This window comes from Oncorhynchus keta, chromosome 31 (genome assembly GCF_023373465.1).
Source record: "Oncorhynchus keta strain PuntledgeMale-10-30-2019 chromosome 31, Oket_V2, whole genome shotgun sequence".
In the NCBI taxonomy this organism is placed as follows: domain Eukaryota; kingdom Metazoa; phylum Chordata; class Actinopteri; order Salmoniformes; family Salmonidae; genus Oncorhynchus; species Oncorhynchus keta.
In genome coordinates, this window is record NC_068451.1 from 18,671,437 (window position 1) to 18,692,186 (window position 20,750).

The following is a 20,750-nucleotide window of genomic DNA, read 5'->3' on the forward strand; positions in this document are numbered from 1 at the left end:
GATCCAGGCAGCCTCTCGTTTTAACAGTAAATTGTCGAGGTCCTAGGGAGGGTGACATGTTCGATGCCGATATAACGTAGAGACGAAACGAGTGGACCGCAACTGGGTACGCAAGTTTTTGCACCTAATGGTGCTATGATTGGTACTTTTAATTGGCACTTGGTTTTACCCAAATAATTTTTACCACAAGGACAAGTTCTAAGATAAATAACACCTTTGATTGGGATCTGTTTCCCTGTTTGGGGGTGTTTGAAGGATCTACATTTGTAAGTGACATTGCATTGAGCACAGCCGTTACACTAGTAGTTTCCATCCAGTAGGGGCGCAAATAGACATTGTACCATTTTGTGGTGGTAAATCAGAGTTCACCAATTGATCTCTGAGATTTCTGCTCCACAAGAATACGACCAAGAGAGGGTCCGAAAACACATTACCGATACTGTCATCGGATCTTAGAATGTGCCGTAATTTGTTCAGAGCACTTTGAATAGCGGGTAGTTGCAAGAATGCTTCTTTTTGTGAGACTGTCCTTGAAAAAGATCCTGTCTCGGTTTGTTTTGAATTTTCTCAATGACAGTATTAATCTGACCATTTTGTACCCCCTCTCCTTGAATTTTTTTGCGTCTCAGCCATATTTCTGTCTTAATCTGATTGTTTTTTTGTGTGCAAATTTTGCAAGTTCTTACAGAATTCTAGGGCAAACTGTTTTTCAAGGGAAACAGGTGACAACTATCACCCCTCAACAAACTGTTACGATCAGTAGGTTTCCTGTAAAGATCAGTGTATAGAGCATTATCCTCACACAAGATCAGAAGATCAAGGAAACTGATTTGACATGTGTCAGAGTACATAGTAAATCTCAGATGCTCAGAACAACAGTTAAGAAAAGTATGGAACGCCTGGAGCTGTTTTGCATCACCCCTCCATAGAACAAAAAATATCATCAATATACCGTTTCCAAATAATGATGTTAGGCAAGAAAACATTTTTGAGAGGATTGAAAATGTAACCCACATACAAATGTTTCTCCATGTAACCCACATACAAAGTTAGGAGCCATGGAGGATCCCATAGCAGTACCCTTTGTCTGAATAAAGAAATCATTTAGAAACATGAAGTACTTGTGCGAGTACTATTTCAGCCAATGTTATAATGCATGCACTGGAAGGTAGTTAATTGGGGTCACGTTATAGAAGAACATGTTCCATAGCTTCAATACTGCCCTCGTATGGAATATTTGTGTATAACGACTAAACATCAAAAGTAACTAACAAAGTATTATCAGGGAGAGGATCAAGAGATTCAATAATAGATATCATACTGCTGGTGTCCTTTACAAAGGAGGGCTGTTCTGAGATCATACTGCTGGTGTCCTTTACAAAGGAGGGCTGTTCTGAGATCATACTGCTGGTGTCCTTTACAAAGGAGGGCTGTTCTGAGATCATACTGCTGGTGTCCTTTACAAAGGAGGGCTGTTCTGAGATCATACTGCTGGTGTCCTGCCGGTGTCCTTTACAAAGGAGGGGAGGAGGGGAGCTGTTCTGCGATCATACTGCTGGTGTCCTTTACAAAGGAGGGCTGTTCTGAGATCATACTGCCGGTGTCCTGCCGGTGTCCTTTACAAAGGAGGGGAGCTATTTCTGAGATCATACTGCCGGTGTCCTGCCGGTGTCCTTTACAAAGGAGGGGAGCTATTTCTGAGATCATACTGCTGGTGTCCTTTACAAAGGAGGGGAGCTGTTCTGAGATCATACTGCTGGTGTCCTTTACAAAGGAGGGGAGCTGTTCTGAGATCATACTGCTTGTGTCCTTTACAAAGGAGGGGAGCTGTTCTGAGATCATACTGCTGGTGTCCTTTACAAAGGAGGGGAGCTGTTCTGAGATCATACTGCTGGTGTCCTTTACAAAGGAGGGGAGCTGTTCTGAGATCATACTGCTTGTGTCCTTTACAAAGGAGGGGAGCTGTTCTGAGATCATACTGCTGGTGTCCTTTACAAAGGAGGGGAGCTGTTCTGAGATCATACTGCTGGTGTGCTTTACAAAGGAGGGGAGCTGTTCTGAGATCATACTGCTGGTGTCCTTTACAAAGGAGGGGAGCTGTTCTGAGATCATACTGCTGGTGTCCTTTACAAAGGAGGGGAGCTGTTCTGAGATCATACTGCTGGTGTCCTTTACAAAGGAGGGGAGCTGTTCTGAGATCATACTGCTGGTGTCCTTTACAAAGGAGGGGAGCTGTTCTGAGATCATACTGCTTGTGTCCTTTACAAAGGAGGGGAGCTGTTCTGCGAGTGATCTAATAAAAAAGTCAACAAAAGTTGATAGAGGGGCCGTTACTGCATCAATGCGCTGGAGGTTTTGTAACGTTCTTGTGTAATTTCGGCAAAGTATAGAAAGTAGCAATTTTAGGATGTTGAATAGACAAAAGCTCATGTTCTTTGTTGGTTATCTGACCAGAACTTACATACCCATCTAGGACAGTAAAGATCATGTTCTGAAATTGGTCAGTGGGGTCACTTCTGAGTTTCTTGTAAAAGGTGTTGTCAAACAGTTGTCTATGACACTCATTTACATAAACAGCCCTATCCATGAGTACATCTGACCCACCCTTATCAGCAGGGGGGTAAGGACTGACGTATCGGATTCAAGCAGAGCTTGTTTTTCATCCTGAGGTAAATGATGGAAAGATATGTACTCCTGTTTGTTCATAAGGAGATGAACAACATCTTTTTCAATGAGTCTGCAATACGTCCCAATAGAGTGATTGCGATTGAATGGAGGTACAAAATAACTTGTACATCAAAAAGGAGTCAGAGTGGAGGTGGAGCAGCCTACATGTTCAGTAGAAATATCACGATTGGGGGAGCTAAAGTATTCCCTGAAACGGATGTTTCTAAAAAAACTTAAACATGTCTACCGTAACATCGAAATCGTTGCACTGAGTTGTAGGCACAAAATATAACCCGTTATTAAGCAAGGAGACATAGGCAGGGCTCAATATATTGCTTGATAAATTGAAGACACTCAGTCCCGTGGGTTCTGGGACCACTGTCACTGGAAGCAGATGAGGCGCTGGTTGTAGAGCGTTGGTCAGACGAGGTGGATAGAAGTGAGCGGCATCCGTCCTGCGTCTGCCATGGAGAGGAGGAGCAGGACCTCTTTTGTCAGGGTTTCTCCAGAAGGGTTCGAATTTCTTGATTTGAAGTTATTTTATTTCTGTAGACAACTTGTCCTGGAGAGCTTGGTTAGTTTTCATCAGTTCATTGAATATGCCATCATCATTAACAGCTCCTTGCAGAGCTGTGCGTTTCTCTTCGATTGTGTTATCCATTTTAATAAAATCATTGTTCAATTGATCAACAATTAATGTCATTAAATCAATAGAGCATTTGTTCAGGATGGCACACCAGCGCTCACAGAAATCATCTGTGCGCTGTCCCAATCATCGTTCTTTTTGCCACCTGAGTCCCTGTGGAATAACGCCTTGATGCACATAATCACTAAAAGTGACTATGTGTAGATGCATTCTCGTCTGGCGCTTAGATAAGTCTGAGAGGTTAGAATTACACCCCGGCATGTCAAAAGGGACTCCGATACAATGATCTTATCACATTCTTTTTGGCTATATTCAAAGTAAGGGTGTTTGACCAGTGTCAGGAAAATAATGATCATTCGGCATCGGTAGGGTGCAGTTTACTGGGTAACAGATTCATCTAGAGAAACATCTGAAAGAAACAGAAAACTCATCTGTTTTTACTCAAGTGAGTAAGAAGGAAAAGACATCCAAATGCAGATCTTGGACAACTGAGGTCCATCTGGGCTTTTAACAGAGGATCTCTCTGCATGAACAACAACAACCACTAGTTGCACTGCTTTATGGAGGGGTAGAGGGGAAGAGATGGTGAGAGATATGGAGAAATACATAGAAAGAGGGGGGGAGACCATTGCATCGGAGTGATGTAGTGATACAGATACTCCTCTAGACAGAGAGAGAGAGAGAACAGAGCGAGAGAGAAGTAAAGCTAAATAAAGAGAGAGAGATCCAGTATCTTAGTAAAGGTATACATACTGTCTGAGATCTCCCAGAGCCGTGGAGGAAGCTGGCTGAAGTACTCATGCTGGAGAGCTGCCTGAGCAGACAGACGGTTCTTTGGGAAGCACTGGAGGAACCTAGAGGCTAACTCCTCAGCATGGTCCACATAGCCCAACCTACAAGGAAGACAGACAGTTAGCATGGTTCACAACCTACATAACATAAACGGTGCAGAAGGTAAACTAGTGGTTAGAGTGCTGGGCCAGTAACTGAAAGATTGCTAGTTCAAATCCCCTAGCTGACAAGGTGAAACATCTGTTGATGTGCCCTTGAGCAAAGCACTGAAACTTAATTGCCCCGGGGTTGCCATTGACAATGGCTGGCCCTGGTGTCTCAGGGGGAATTTCCAATTCACACATGCAGTATGTATAATACACACTTGTAAATATAAGCACCCTTTACAATCGTCTTCTTATTAGGAAGAAAACAGACTGTTAGCATGGTCTACACAACCTCCTCTCCCTGGCACGCCCGTGACACAGGCCGACCCGGTCACCATGAAAAATGAAAGACTTCATCAGAGAGGGTGAAGACAGAGGCTCTCAACTCCCTGTAGGCTTTCATTGAACTGCTCCTGTGTGTGTGTATGTACGTGTGTGTTTGTACAGGGAGGCTCTGAACTCCTGAACCCGCCTACCATCCAGCACCGAAGGGGAAGCAGAAACAGAAAAAAGAACAAAGTACAACCAAGTCAGTCAGTAATTAGGCCTGCAGTCCATTAAATAAACATGATGTTATTCCTCCCTCTGCCGGAGCTACCGAGCTGTGTGGATGTACAGTATGGGTGTGTATGTGTATGTGTATGTGAAAGAGAGAGAGTCCTTCACCTAAATGCCAGGAACTCTGAAGCCCTCTCCCACTGTTCCTCCTCCTGTCTCTCCTCCTCCCAGAGGGCATAGAGCAGATCTACACTAGTGGACCCAATAGACCCCCTCTGCAGAGAGGAACACAGCTAACTGACCTCAGCAGGGCCTTCTTCTCCTTTCATTTCCACCTCAGATGATGGATGTTGAACTCAATGTAAAAATGGGTAGGTTCCCATTTTAAACAAAATATTACTTTTGAGGCTTGAGGGTGGATGTGAAAATACTGCCCCCTATCCCAAACAGGTTAAGGGTGGGGTAATGCAGGGGGTATAATGAGATTGATCTAGACCATACTGTATTATCAGAAAGTGTAGTGTGCGTTTACAAGGCAGGTTTTAGCATGACAGAAAAAGGTACAAAATCCCATCCGGCATTGCTAATTTGACCTGATAAAAGGTGTCTGAGCAACAACAGAGCCAGAAACAAAGGAACAAACAGGTATCACTGACTGGGTGAACTTTTCCTCCATATAAAAGCCTTAGAAAACAAAGGGCTTGTGTTGCTGATATAGGTGTGCATTGCTGCCTGCGAATGCTGTCAGCTAGCCTGAGCGGGAAGATTCCCTCAGCTAGCTGGCTAGGTCAGATGCTACGAGTAAAAAAGCACACATCTGTGATCGATATCTCCTCCGACAATCAAACATCCCGGGTTGATGGGATGTTCACAGCGGAAAGAAGCATTCCCTCTTCAGAGAGAGACGCCTTTTCAGGTCGTCATGTTTGTCCATGAGGAAACCACAGCCGGGACCTGGGAGGGCAGAAAGCATGAGTACATGTGTGTGTGTGTGTGTCTGCGAGAGTGTATGTATGTGTTTGTGTGTGTGTGTGACTACAGGCAGTAACACCTGCTCCTATTGTTGGCCTTCCCCCACCACTATGCCATGGTTATAACTAAGGCAAGGCAGCACTGCAGGACCTTTCAACAGCACCCAACACGGCTAGCAACCAAACAGTATTTTGGAACAAGTCTTTGTGGCTGTGTCAAAACATATGTCCCTGCAAGACCCAACAGCAATCCAGGAGAGCTGCTTGCCTTTCAGCATGTGTGAGTCATTGTGGATGAGGGTACTATTGCACAAAGAGATATGTGAGAGCAGAACGGATCTACACACTGACAAGCTCTGTCTGGCATGCAACCCCACCGTCAGCCGAGCTACTTTCAAAGACTCTGCTGGCTAATAAAGTGCTGAACACAGGGTTATATGGGTTATACAAGCTGTACTGAACATACAGTCAATGTAAACAGAGGGGTAGTCTTACCATTACAAAAACACACAAGCACTTCCGAAACCGTTAAACTGAGGAATGCCAGCATGACGTGTGCTCTGACCCTTACATGTTATTCGCATGCGATGCCTGTGAATGTCTGATCTGATCCAACAAACCATAGAAGGAGAAAACTGCCCCAGCTATCCATGTCAGAGTAGTAGTGAGGTGGGTACGGGGCAGAGGGAGAGGGAGAGGGAGAGGGAGAGGGAGAGGGAGAGGGAGAGGGAGAGGGAGAGGGAGAGGAGAGGGGAGAGGGAGAGGGAGAGGGAGAAAGGGAGAGATAGGAGGAAGGATAGAGAGAGGAAGAGGGAGAAAGGGAGAGATAGGAGGAAGGATAGAGAGAGGAAGAGGGAGAAAGGGAGAGATAGGAGGAGGGAGAGAGAGGAATTGGGAGGGGGAGAGAGAGAGAGAGAGAGAGAGAGAGAGAGAGAGAGAGAGAGAGAGAGAGAGAGAGAGAGAGAGAGAGAGAGAGAGAGAATTGGGAGGGGGAATTGGGAGGGGAGAGGGAGAGGAATTGGGAGGGAGGAGAGAGAGGAATTGGGAGGGGGAGAGAGAGGAATTGGGAGGGGGAGAGAGAGATGAATTGGGAGGGGAGAGGGAGAGAGAGGAATTGGGAGGGGGAGAGAGAGAGAGAGGAATTGGGAGGGGAGAGAGAGAGGAATTGGGAGGGGAGAGAGAGAGGTATTGGAAGAGGGAGGGAGAAAGAGGAATTGGAAGAGGGAGGGAGGGAGGGAGGGAGGGAGGGAGGGAGGGAGGGAGGGAGGGAGGGAGGGAGGGAGGGAGGGAGGGAGGGAGGGAGGGAGGGAGGGAGGGAGGGAGGGAGGGAGGGAGGAGGGAGGGAGGGAGGGAATTGGGAGGGGAGAGAGACGAATTGAGAGGGGGAGGGAGAGGAATTGGGAGAGGAGAGAGGAACTGAGAGGGGGAGAGAGAGTGGAATTGGGAGGGGGAGAGAGATGCATGTGTTCATATCAACTTCATCAGGACCTGGCACGGTATAAAAGGAGGGGGAAGAACAGCGGTCGTTAACATTCCTCCCAGTTTCTTTCTTCACATATTTATTTCCTCATAGACTGGCTGGGGTCCAGGGGGAGGAGGGGAGAATGGGGCAGGGGCTAGAGTGGCTAGGCAGAGAGGGTGGAGTGTAGTGGAGCAGGGCCGGGGGGACATACAGATAGACACGGAGAGGGGCCAGGGACAGACAAACAGACTGTGTGAACTGGAGCGTTCAGCATGCCCATCCTGGGGGGTCAGACATAGAGGGCATGGGAAACGGCAGTCATTCCTCTAAGGTCAGTCTGTCTGTCAGTCAGTCTGTTCCCCAGGTCAGTCTGTCTGTCAGTCAGTCTGTTAACCAGGTCAGTCTGTCTGTCAGTCAGTCTGTTACAGAGGCTCCACTGCTCTGGCTCCACTATCAACTGGCTGACTTTTGAACTCTCACTACTACAGTATCTCTCTCACTACTACAGTACCTCTCTCACTACTACAGTATCTCTCTCACTACTACAGTACCTCTTTCACTACTACAGTATCTCTCTCACTACTACATTATTTCTCTCACTGCTACAGTACCTCTCTCACTACTACAGTACCTCTCTCACTGCTACAGTATCTATCTCACTGCTACAGTATCTCTCTCACTGCTACAGTATCTCTCTCACTACTACAGTATCTCTCTCACTACTACAGTATCTCTCTCACTACTACTGTATCTCTCTCACTACTACTGTATCTCTCTCACTACTACAGTATCTCTCTCACTACTACATTATTTCTCTCACTACTACAGTATCTCTCTCACTTCTACAGTATCTCTCTCACTACTACAGTATCTCTCACACTACTACAGTATCTCTCTCACTAATACAGTATCTCTCTCACTACTACAGTATCTCTCTCACTACTACAGTATCTCTCTCACTACTACAGTATCTCTCTCACTGCTATAGTATCTCTCACTGCTACAGTATCTCTCTCACTACTACAGACATTCTACACATACTGTACTTGTAGACACACACACACACACACACACACACACACACACACACACACACACACACACACACACACACACACACACACACACACACACACACACACACACACACACACACACACACACACACACACACACACACACACACACACACACACACACACACACACAACCACACACACGATGTTGTAACTTTAATGTGTTACAGAGTTAATGTTTAAGTTAATTCATTGAGCTGTATCTAAAGATATTTCTTTATAGTTATTTACATATGTAATTGTATTGGTTTGTATTGAATTACACTTTGTGACTGCAAGTTCCAGAATGCCTTGCGACAGGAATGAGAGAGATAACGCGCCAATTATGTGCAGGTGCTAATTGATTGTGGCTGACTTTCCGATAGCATCTTACCTGCATTGCTCTGTACCAAAACAAAGTTGTTAAATGTAACGTGAACAAGTATTATTACTAAAATAAGCTTTCGTATCAAACCCGACATCCCGAGTCATTACTTTACACGCACACACAAACTGATAAACCTAAAATATACTGCCGCTCTCTTTCTCTATCGTTTTGAGCCATCAATCAAATTATATTTTATATTCATCTGAAAAAGGAAACTGTGATACTGCGAGAGAGAATGTGGAACCTTGACTTTTAAACACTGGGCCATGGTCACTGTGGTAACTACAGAGGCCAAGAGTTCTCACTGAGCCAGACCAGAATACTGTGAGACATTTTGCATATCTGTGACCAAATCATCAAGTCACCCTGTCTCTGCCTGTCCCCTCAGGCTCCTGATGAGTGCCAGGGGCAGAGGGTGGTCCACATCTGGAATGCCCCCTGTGCCCTTTCCTGCCATCTGTGTCAGGGCTGACTGCTCTGGTGGCACGACACCAGTGGCATGACCCCGATCTGGGTGCTCCCCTCCTAAACCAGATGAACCCTGGGAAGAGTGTGTGAGCTGTCTGTAGGTCTAGATGTCCCGAGGGTAGAGAGCTGAGAGGAAGCACACACCACACACACACACACACACACACACACACACACACACACACACACACACACACACACACACACACACACACACACACACACACACACACACACACACACACACACACACACACACACACACACACACACACACATGACAACAGCCATCTCTAACTGGGCTACTAATGTCTGTTAGAGGACCAGAACAGTCCCAGGGTTCTTCAGTATGGTGGGCTCAGGGAGAGAAAAGAGAGGGATGTATGGATGGAGTGGTGGGGGGTTGGCGGTCTGGAGCGTATTGCCCTTGGGAACTTTCACAGACAGGAAGAGCACAAAAGTGGGTCTGTAGGAAAATGGCCCTCTGACCTGGCATACAAAATGGCCCTCTGACCATGCAACACATATGAATAGGCGCAAACACACACACACAAACCCTCTCTTTCCCTCTCTCTCTCACACACACACAGACACACACACACACACGCACGCACGCACACACACACACACTCACAGCATTTTATGTGACAAAAACGGTACACTTACTTATTCCATGCTTGTCTGAGCTTCTTGGAACTGTAGACAGTAAAGCTGTCTGAATGGGTAAAGACACAGAGAGGCAATAGAAACATGTTCATATTCATCATCAGGACACATTTGTGAAGTTTTACAACAAATGTTTCATCGTACAGTATGTGATTTAACAAGAGGTTAACATCAGTTGGTACAGCATGATGCTTGCAACTCCAGGATAGTGGGTTCGATTCCCAAGGCCACCGTACTTAAAATGTACGCACGCATAACTGTAAGTCGCTTTGGATAAAAACATCTGCTAAATGGCACTATTATTAAATATTAAAAGTATTTTTGTGTGTGTGCGTGTGTGTGTGTGTGTCTACGGTATGAATGGCTAGGTGTATGTGTGTGAGTGCACCTCTGACAGCTCGACTCACTCGTCCAAAACCTGTGTGGAGACCTCTGTTTTCAGACTAACACTGTAACTGCCAACCTCCAGGACTAGACTGGGGGAATGGGGGCAGAGAGACAGCTAGACAGCCAACCACGGGTTAGGGAGAGGGGGAGAGGGAAGAGAGAGAGTAGCCACTTTTCCACTGCTAGACAGAGGGGGAGAGATACAGAATAGCTACAGTTTGAGTTAAGGAGTTATTGAGCGGGGAGGATAGAGAGATGGTAAGACTGTTCCAGAGTCAGGGATTAGACATATATGAGGCAGAGTTGTTTTGATATCCAGATTACTCCTGTCTTTCTCAAATGTCTGATATACTGTGGTTATACTAAATATCCTCCAGCCCGTCGTAAAGCACCAAGGCCCTGGGCCAAGGTCAGGCTAAGTATCATGGCTGTCTACGTTTCAAACCTAAACTGTTGTGCTGCGAACACCAGAGTGAAAAACCAGGGCTGTAAACATGGCTGTGAATTATTGAAAGTAAAGCTGAGAATGTGAAGAATCGTAAACAACGTGCTGATACCATCTCTGTGTTTGATTTCATGTCTGGAAACTGATTACAGTTCAGGAGGAAGACTAAAACATGGTCAGACTGAGAAGCTCTCAGTGAGGTAAGATATATTCAGAGGGATAGAGTGAGACAACACTGTCCTCTGGTGGTGGGAAGATATGACTACACCCAGTGTTAACTTTCTTCTGATAAAGCATTTTCCCAGCTCCATCTGTTACGTGCTAATGATCACTTTGTGGTTGAGTGATGGTGACAATGAGAGGCTTGAAACAGCCTAGATTAGATCATTGTGACATTGGGCATTAGAGCACAAATAAGAAAATAAAAGGTTTTCTCTATCCCTGGATTCAGTCAAAAGATTGTTCACCTTATGGAGGAAACAGGTAGCTTCGAGAGACACTTATTAAGAGAGGGAGGTGGTCTTGCCTTGGACATCTGAGCAGGCAACTGCCTCAATTGCTGATAATAAAATGGTGTATTGTGTGTGTACCTATTGTCATGCAGAGATAGTATACTGATCTGGTACACTGAAGCCAGGTCTGTCTGGATGACAGGAGCAGCAGGACAGAAAAGTGTGTGTTGCTCACACAGCTGCCCACGGCAGCAGGACAACATAGAACTATGGCCAACCACAGCCATGGCCACAGGACATGCGATTAGGTGTGTGTGTGTGGGGGTTTATGCGTGTGTTTCACACCCCAGTTCCTCTGTAATTGGTCACAGGAGATACAGCTAGGCACGCCACTCACATCATGGTACCCCTGCTTTCCCTCTGTCCCTCTTCTTCTCCCTCCATCATCCTCTCTCTGTCACTCCTCTAATTCCCCCTCTATCTCTCTGTGTGTTCCAGCATGCCAACACTAATCTGCGAGCACCGTCCAGTCTGTCTCTAATGAGCTCCCAGAGGGCAGCAGCAGTAGCCCAAGTCTGGCACAGGGATGGCACAGCGATGGTACGGCTGGCCCACAGGCCTGCCTGAGCTGTGTGAACTATAGAGGCATGCCTCCAAGGTTTACAAAGTAGAACTGGAGTCAAAGTCTGGTTCTGACTGTTGGACCTATTGTGTGTGTGTGTGTGTGTGTGTGTGTGTGTGTGTGTGTGTGTGTGTGTGTGTGTGTGTGTGTGTGTGTGTGTGTGTGTGTGTGTGTGTGTGTGTGTGTGTGTGTGTGTGTGTGTGTGTGTGTGTGTGTGTGTTCCTCACCTGGTTTGAAGTGGGGCAGGGAGTGGACCCCTGGCCAGGTATCCTCACAGGGGTGCCTAGGACCTGAAAGAAGGAATGCATCAGACAAACACACGCTGTGTCCCTATCAACACATTCATACTTCAACAACACAATTGGGCCACAGAGAAAGGAAAAGAGAAGACCGTCTCATAGAGAAAACGTTTCATTTCTATGACCAAAGAGGACCCTCTGAATCACTAAGGTCCTAAACAATGACCACATTTACATGCGCACAGTATCCGGATAGTAGGTTATATCCCACTTAAGGTCTTATTTGTGATAAGATGGTTACATGTATCTTTGATATCCTGCTCATGAGTATCCCTGTATCCATGAATAAACAGAATATTCCTCATTGAAGGTGGTTTAAATGGTATAGTAACTGAAATATGGACACTGACTGTAGGTTTAGAACCTCTCATATGTAGAGTAATATATATATTTTTTAAGTAATATATTTGTTTATTGAATATTTAAAACATACAATATACTTGCAGTGAAGCCGCTCAAAAACTACATCACATTAGTCATCTGACAGCTTCCCATCCAGAGAGACACACAGAAACAACCAGGGTCAACGCTCAAGGGCACGTCGAAAGATCTCCCACGAGCCCTCCAAGATCCCCCCACAGTTCCCCAAGAGCTGCCCCTCAACCATCCAAGACCCCCACAACCCCCCAAGAGAAAATGAATAAATAAATACAACAATTCCATTCCCCATCCCCCTACAACCCCCCCACAAGAGAAAATGAATAAATAAATACAATAATTCCATTCACCAGCCCCAAGACCTCCCACAACCCCCCAAGAGAAAATTAATAAATAAATACAATAATTCCATTCCCCATCCCCAAGACCCCCACAACCCCCCCCCCCAAGAGAAAATGAAAAATAAATACAATAATTCCATTCCCCATCCCCAAGACCCCCACAACCCCCCAAGAGAAAATGAATAAATAAATACAACAATTCCATTCCCCATCCCCAAGACCCCCACAACCCCCCCCAAGAAAAATGAATAAATAAATACAATAATTCCATTCCCCATCCCCAAGACCCCCACAACCCCCCAAGAGAAAATGAATAAATAAATACAATAATTCCATTCCACATCCCCAAGACCCCCACAACCTCCCCCAAGAGAAAATGAATAAATAAATACAATAATTCCATTCCCCATCCCCAAGACCCCCACAACCCCCCCAAGAGAAAATGAATAAATAAATACAATAATTCCATTCCCCAAGACCCCGCAACCCCCCAAGAGAAAATGAATAAATAAATACAATAATTCTATTCCCCAAGACCCCCACAACCTCCCCCAAGAGAAAATGAATAAATAAATACAATAATTCCATTCCCCATCCCCAAGACCCCACAACCCCCCAAGAGAAAATGAATGAATAAATACAATAATTCCATTCCCCATCCCCAAGACCCCCACAACCCCCCCAAGAGAAAATGAATAAATAAATACAATAATTCCATTCCCCATCCCCAAGACCCCCACAACCCCCCAAGAGAAAATGAATAAATAAATACAATAATTCCATTCCATTCCCCATCCCCAAGACCCCCACAACCCCCCAAGAGAAAATGAATATATAAATACAATAATTCCATTCCCCATCCCCAAGACCCCCACAACCCCCCCCCCAAGAGAAAATGAATAATTAAATACAATAATTCCATTCCCCATCCCCAAGAACCCCCACAATTCCCCCCCCCAAGAGAAAATGAATAAATAAATACAATAATTCCATTCCCCATCCCCAAGACCCCCACAACCTCCCCCAAGAGAAAATGAATAAATAAATACAATAATTCCATTCCCCATCCCCAAGACCCCCACAACCCCCCAAGAGAAAATGAATAAATAAATACAATAATTCCATTCCCCATCCCCAAGACCCCCACAACCTCCCCCAAGAGAAAATGAATAAATAAATACAATAATTCCATTCCCCAAGACCCCCACAACCTCCCCCAAGAGAAAATGAATAAATAAATACAATAATACCATTCCCCAAGACCCCCACAACCTCCCCCAAGAGAAAATGAATAAATAAATAAAATAATTCCATTCCCCAAGACCCCCACAACCTCCCCCAAGAGAAAATGAATAAATAAATACAATAATTCCATTCCCCAAGACCCCCACAACCTCCCCCCAAGAGAAAATGAATAAATAAATAAAATAATTCCATTCCCCAAGACCCCCCACAACCTCCCCCCAAGAGAAAATGAATAAATAAATACAATAATACCATTCCCCAAGACCCCCCACAACCTCCCCCCAAGAGAAAATGAATAAATAAATAAAATAATTCCATTCCCCAAGACCCCCCACATCCTCCCCCCAAGAGAAAATGAATAAATAAATACAATAATTCCATTCCCCAAGACACGAAACGAAGGAAAACAGAAAACAACAATGCAGAAAACAAAGGACAACAAAAATCATAACAGCGAGGCCAAATGAATATGTTTGAGTGCATGTATGGCACTATTTACATGTGTGTCAGTGTATTTGCACATATGTGCATTTGAGAGTGTGTGTATATTGCATGTGTACTAACACCTGCACGGCATCAGCCTCAGCCTGATTAACTGTAACAACACTGCCCCTCAGTGTCATTCAAATGTACTTTTTGTTATGTTTTATTTTGACTTTATTTTTTAAACTTTTATCTTTGACTGTCATTCTATCCCCCACTCAGCAACTCCACTCCCACTTGTCTCCAATTCCACTTCCCAACCCTCAGCTTCCCTCAACCCATCCCACCTATCTCTGCTGGCCACCCTCTTTGGATTTCTTTGAAAAATATAATATTATTTCCTGCAGAATTATGCATTTCTTTCAGAGAAATTATACAACATATGTCTCAGGAACAGGAGTGGAGAAAAATGATTTCTTACTGTCACTATTTCAACCACATACAATATGCACTCAAGACGAACTGAAGTCTTATCAGAAATGTGTTTCGTCGTTTTCTCGGCTTTTCATTTCCTTAAAACAGGTCACACTGATGACATTTGGACATTTTGCACAGGACCAATCTTTCCAATGTTATGGAGTTATTCCGTTTTCTCCCCAGTCCCTAAACGAAACAGACAACTTTACCAGTGTTAACTAGATTACTAATGCATTCCTTCTATCAATGTAAGACATTATTCTGGTCAGCACCACTTCATTTAGTCTTCTGGGGCAACAAGTTATGGCAGAAGAGAAGCAGCACGTGTCCAACTACAGTTGACACGGCCTACCAAATGTAAGAATTATGAAAACATCATCCCACAACACCCATGATATGTGAAGCTGAGCACAGACCACAGAAACAACAGTAAATGGGATAAGATGTTTACATGCCACAGTATCCCATATTGGCTCCCGAGTGGCACAGCAGTGCCACTGCAGACCCTGGTCCAATCCCAGGGTGTATCACAACCGGCTATGATTGGGAGTCCCATAGGGAGGCACATACAGTAATTGGCCCATCTTCATTCGGGCTAGGGTTTGGCCGGGGTAGGCAGTCATTGTAGATAAGAATTTGTTCTTAACTGACCTGCCTAGTTAAATAACGGTTCAATAAAAAAATAAGAAATCTCCGGCATCTTATCCGAGTTTTTCATAACCGGTACACAAGCTATTTCTGTGTTATTGTAAACAGGATATCATGTTTTTATGCGTCAACTCATCCCGAATAATAATATGATATTGGTGTGGACAGTGACTTGTGAAAGTATTCACCCCCCTTGGCATTTTTCCAATTCTGTTTCCTTACAACCTGGAATTAAAATAGTTTTTTGAAGGGTTGTATAATTTGATTTACACAACATACTATGAAGTTGCAAAATATTTTTTATTGTGAAACAAACAAGAAATAATATAAGAACACAGAAAACTTGAGGATGCATAACTATTCACCCCCCAAAGTCAATACTTTGTAGAGACTCCTTTTGCAGCATTTACAGCTGCAAGTCTCTTGGGGTATGTCTCTATAAGCTTGGCACATCTAGCCACTGGGATATGTGCCCATTCTTCAAGGCAAAACTGCTCCAGCTCCTTCAAGTTGGATGGGTTCCGCTGGTGTACAGCAATCTGTAAGTCATACCACCGATTCTCAATTGGATTGAAGTCTGGGCTTTGACTAGGCTATTCCAAGACTTTTAAATGTTTCCCCTTAAACCATTTGGGTATTGCTTCAGCAGTATGCTGAAGTATCTTTTCTCTCCAAAACTCTTGAACGTGCCGTCCTTGGCCAGCTCTCCCGCTATCTCTCTCAGAATGACCTTCTTGATCCAAATCAGTCAGGTTTCAAGACTAGTCATTCAACTGAGACTGCTCTTCTCTGTATCACGGAGGCGCTCCGCACCGCTAAAGCTAACTCTCTCTCCTCTGCTCTCATCCTTCTAGACTTATCGGCTGCCTTCGATAATGTGAACCATCAGATCCTCCTCTCCACCCTCTCCGAGTTGGGCATCTCCGGCGCGGCCCACGCTTGGATTGCGTCCTACCTGACAGGTCGCTCCTACCAGGTGGCGTGGCGAGAATCTGTCTCCTCACCACGCGCTCTCACCACTGGTGTCCCCCAGGGCTCTGTTCTAGGCCCTCTCCTATTCTCGCTATACACCAAGTCACTTGGTGGTGGTGAATCGCATCTCTGCATGTCTGGCAGACATATCAGTGTGGATGACGGATCACCACCTCAAGCTGAACCTCGGCAAGACGGAGCTGCTCTTCCTCCCGGGGAAGGACTGCCCGTTCCATGATCTCGCCATCACGGTTGACAACTCCATTGTGTCCTCCTCCCAGAGTGCTAAGAACCTTGGCGTGATCCTGGACAACACCCTGTCGTTCTCAACTAACATCAAGGCGGTGGCCCGTTCCTGTAGGTTCATGCTCTACAACATCCGCAGAGTACGACCCTGCCTCACACAGGAAGCGGCGCAGGTCCTAATCCAGGCACTTGTCATCTCCCGTCTGGATTACTGCAACTCGCTGTTGGCTGGGCTCCCTGCCTGTGCCATTAAACCCCTACAACTCATCCAGAACGCCGCAGCCCGTCTGGTGTTCAACCTTCCCAAGTTCTCTCACGTCACCCCGCTCCTCCGCTCTCTCCACTGGCTTCCAGTTGAAGCTCGCATCCGCTACAAGACCATGGTGCTTGCCTACGGAGCTGTGAGGGGAACGGCACCTCAGTACCTCCAGGCTCTGATCAGGCCCTACACCCAAACAAGGGCACTGCGTTCATCCACCTCTGGCCTGCTCGCCTCCCTACCACTGAGGAAGTACAGTTCCCGCTCAGCCCAGTCAAAACTGTTCGCTGCTCTGGCTCCCCAATGGTGGAACACACTCCCTCACGACGCCAGGACAGCGGAGTCAATCACCACCTTCCGGAGACACCTGAAACCCCACCTCTTTAAGGAATACCTAGGATAGGATAAAGTAATCCTTCTCACCCCCTTAAAAGATTTAGATGCACTATTGTAAAGTGGCTGTTCCACTGGATGTCATAAGGTGAATGCACCAATTTGTAAGTCGCTCTGGATAAGAGCGTCTGCTAAATGACTTAAATGTAAATGTAAATGTATGCTTAGGGTCATTATCCTGCTGGAAGGTGAAGCTCCGTCCCAGGTTCAAATCACTGGAAGACTGAAACAGATTTCCCTCAAGAATTTCCCTGTATTTAGTGCCATCCATCATTCCTTCACTTCTGACTAGCTTCCCAGTCCCTGCTGATGAAAAACATCCCCACAGCATGATGCTGCCACCACCATGCTTCACTGTGGGGATTGGGTTCTCGAGGTGATGAGAGGTGTTGGGTTTGCGCCAGACATAGCGTTTTCCTTGATAGCCAAAAAGCTACATTTTAGTCTCATCTGACAAGAGTAACTTCTTCCATATGTTTGGGGAGTCTCCCATATGCCTTTTGGCGAACACCAAACATGTTTGCTTATTTTTTCTTTAAGCAATGGCTTTTTTTCTGGCCACTCTTCCGTAAAGTCCAGCTCTGTGGAGTGTACAGCTTAAAGTGGTCCTATGGACAGATACTCCAATCTCCGCAGTGGAGCTTTGTAGCTCCTTCAGGGTTATCTTTGGTCTCTTTGCTGCCTCTCTGATTAATGCCCTCATTGCCTGGTCTGTGAGTTTTGGTGGTCGGCCCTCTCTTGGCAGGTTTGTTGTTGTGCCATATTCTTTCGATTTTTTAATAATGGATTTAATGGTGCTCTGTGGGATGTTCAAAGTTTCTGATATTTTTTTTTAACCCAACCCTGGTCTGTACTTCTTCACAACTTTGTCCCTGACCTGTTTGGAGAGCTCCTTGGTCTTCATGGTGCCGCTTGGTTGGTGGTGCCCCTTGCTTAGTGGTGTTGCAGACTCTGGGACCTTTCAGAACAGGTGTATATATACTGAGATCATGTGACAGATCGAGCAACACTTAGATTGCACACAGGTGGAGTTTATTTGACTAATTATGTGACTTCTGAAGATAATGGGTTGCACCAGATCTTATTTAGGAGCTTCATAGCAAAGGGGGTGAATACATACAGTTGAAGTCGGAAGTTCACATACACTTTGATTGGAGTCGTTAAAACTCATTTTTAACCACTCCACACATTACTTGTGAACAAACTATAGTTATGGCAAGTTGGTTAGGACATCTACTTTGTGCATGACACAAGTCATTTTCCCAACTATTGTTTATAGACTGATTATTTCACTTAAAAATCACAGGTTCACAATTCCAGTGGGTCTGAAGTTTACATACACTAAGTTGACTGTGTCTTTAAACAGCTTGGAAAATTCCAGAAAATTATGTCATGGCTTTAGAAGCTTCTGACATCATTTGTGTCAATTTGAGGTGTACCTGTGGATGTATTTCAAGGCCTACCTTCAAACTCAGTTCCTCTTTGCTTGACGTCATCGGAAAATCAAAAGAAATCAGCACAGATCTCAGAAAACAAATTGTAGACCTCCACAAGTCTGGTTCATCCTTGGGAACACCTGAAGGTACCACGTTCATCAGTACAAACAATAGTACGCAAGTATAAACACCATGGGACCACATAGCCATCATACCGCTCAGGAAGGAGACACGTTCTATCTCCTAGAGATGAACGTACTTTGGTGCGAAAAGTGCAAATCAATCCCAGAACAACCGCAAAGGATATTGTGAAGATGCTGGAAGAAACAGGTACTAAAGTATCTATATCCACAGTAAAACAAGTCCTATATCGACAAAACTTGGAAGGCCGCTCAGCAAGGAAGAAGCCACTGCTCCAAAACTGCCATAAAAAAGCTAAACTACGGTTTGCAACTGTATATGGGGACAAAGATTGTACATATTGTTAAAATATCAGTAAAACGAACAAATGTATAAAATATTGATTACTTTGTAAAGCTTAGTAAGACCCCAGCAGAGGGCAGCAGTGTACCATGACCTGCAGAGCACAACATGGAGAGACAGGGGAGGGGGATTGGATTGTGGGAATGTGTGTATGCCAAACCCCTGACCGCAGCCACACACAAAGGGTGACCCCCCTCCATGTTCCCTCTTTCCCTCGGTCCAGCCGCCCCCTGAGGTGCAGAGTGAAATTAGCTGTCCCCTCAGCCCTGTAGGGAAACACTCACTACCTTAATTACAGCCACACACACACACCATCGCTCACCGTGGCAACCCACACCACGACACCGGCCACGGAAGCTTCATCATTGCCACGGAAACATGACACTTTGCCACAGCATCATCAACATGCTAATACATCATAACTGAACTATGCCAACCTTTAATTCATTTTGGTCTGATACACACACACAATTCCACTCCCTACCTAAATCCTGCCCTTTCTTTCTCCCTCTATCTCTTTCACTCTATCGCTCTTTCTCAATTAAATTGAATTCAATTCAAGGGGCTTTATTAGCATGGGAAACATATGTTAACATTGCCAAAGCAAGTGAAGTAGATAATACACAAAAGTGAAATAAACAATAAAAATGCACAGTAAACGTTACACTCACAGAAGTTTCCTTCTATCTCTCTCCTTCCTCTGCCGGCCAGGCCGGGTGTGTTGGTTGATTTCCCCTCTGATCTCTTGTCACTGTCAGGCAGCGCTGTAAGGTGTGGCTCGGTGTGTGTGTGCAGTGCTGTGTTTGTTCTGGTGACACATAGCCTTCAGGACGGAAATGAGCTCAGGGATCCGCAGCCAGCCACTCAGGACTGCCTGACTGACTGGCTTCAGAGGAGAAACAGGGGTGTCTCTACCAAACACTAACAGTGGTCTGTATCCTAAATGGCTAAATGGCACCCTATTCCCTTTCTAGAGCATTCATTTTGACCTGGGCTGAAAGGGGACACAGCCAACCACTACTACCACTAATTTCTGTAGCCAGAGTCTCTGTCTTTATGGTTCTAGTGTGTAGAATGTAGATATTACACACTGTCACAGTAAATGAAGTGAAGGGACTAAAAGGAAAGTAAGAGATCAAAGTAAAGAAAAGGTATATATGAACACTACTGCCACCGCTACCACCACCACCACCGCTAACGCTACACCCACCACCACCACTACTACCACCACCACCACTGCTAATGCTACCCCCACCACCACCACCACCACCACCACCGCTAACGCTACCCCCACCACCACCACCACCACTACTACCACCGCCACCACCGCTAACGCTACCCCCACCACCACCACCACTACTACCACCCCCACCACCACTACTACTACCACCACCACCACCACCGCTACCCCCACCACCACAACCACAACTACCACCACCACCACCGCTAACGCTACCCCCACCACCACCACCACCACTACTACCA

At 45.5% G+C, this 20,750-nt stretch overlaps 1 protein-coding gene across 3 annotated transcripts in view; it reads right to left on the reverse strand.

The window, feature by feature from the left end:
- The window catches only part of LOC118372994 (cyclin-dependent kinase 14), a 284,041-nt gene that overhangs the window by 119,806 nt on the left and 143,485 nt on the right, over positions 1–20,750 (reverse strand). For 2 of the 3 annotated variants that reach the window (XR_008088001.1, XR_008088002.1), the window contains 3 exons: positions 11,893–11,955; positions 9,760–9,808; positions 4,067–4,206 (listed from right to left, as the gene is read on the reverse strand). Coding sequence is in view for 1 of the 3 variants with exons in the window: in XM_052489873.1 (XP_052345833.1) it covers positions 4,067–4,206; positions 9,760–9,808; positions 11,893–11,948 (245 nt within the window). In the remaining 2 variants the exon portion in view is untranslated. The remainder of the gene's footprint in view (positions 1–4,066; positions 4,207–9,759; positions 9,809–11,892; positions 11,956–20,750) is intronic. The other variant, XM_052489873.1, reaches the window with a different exon arrangement.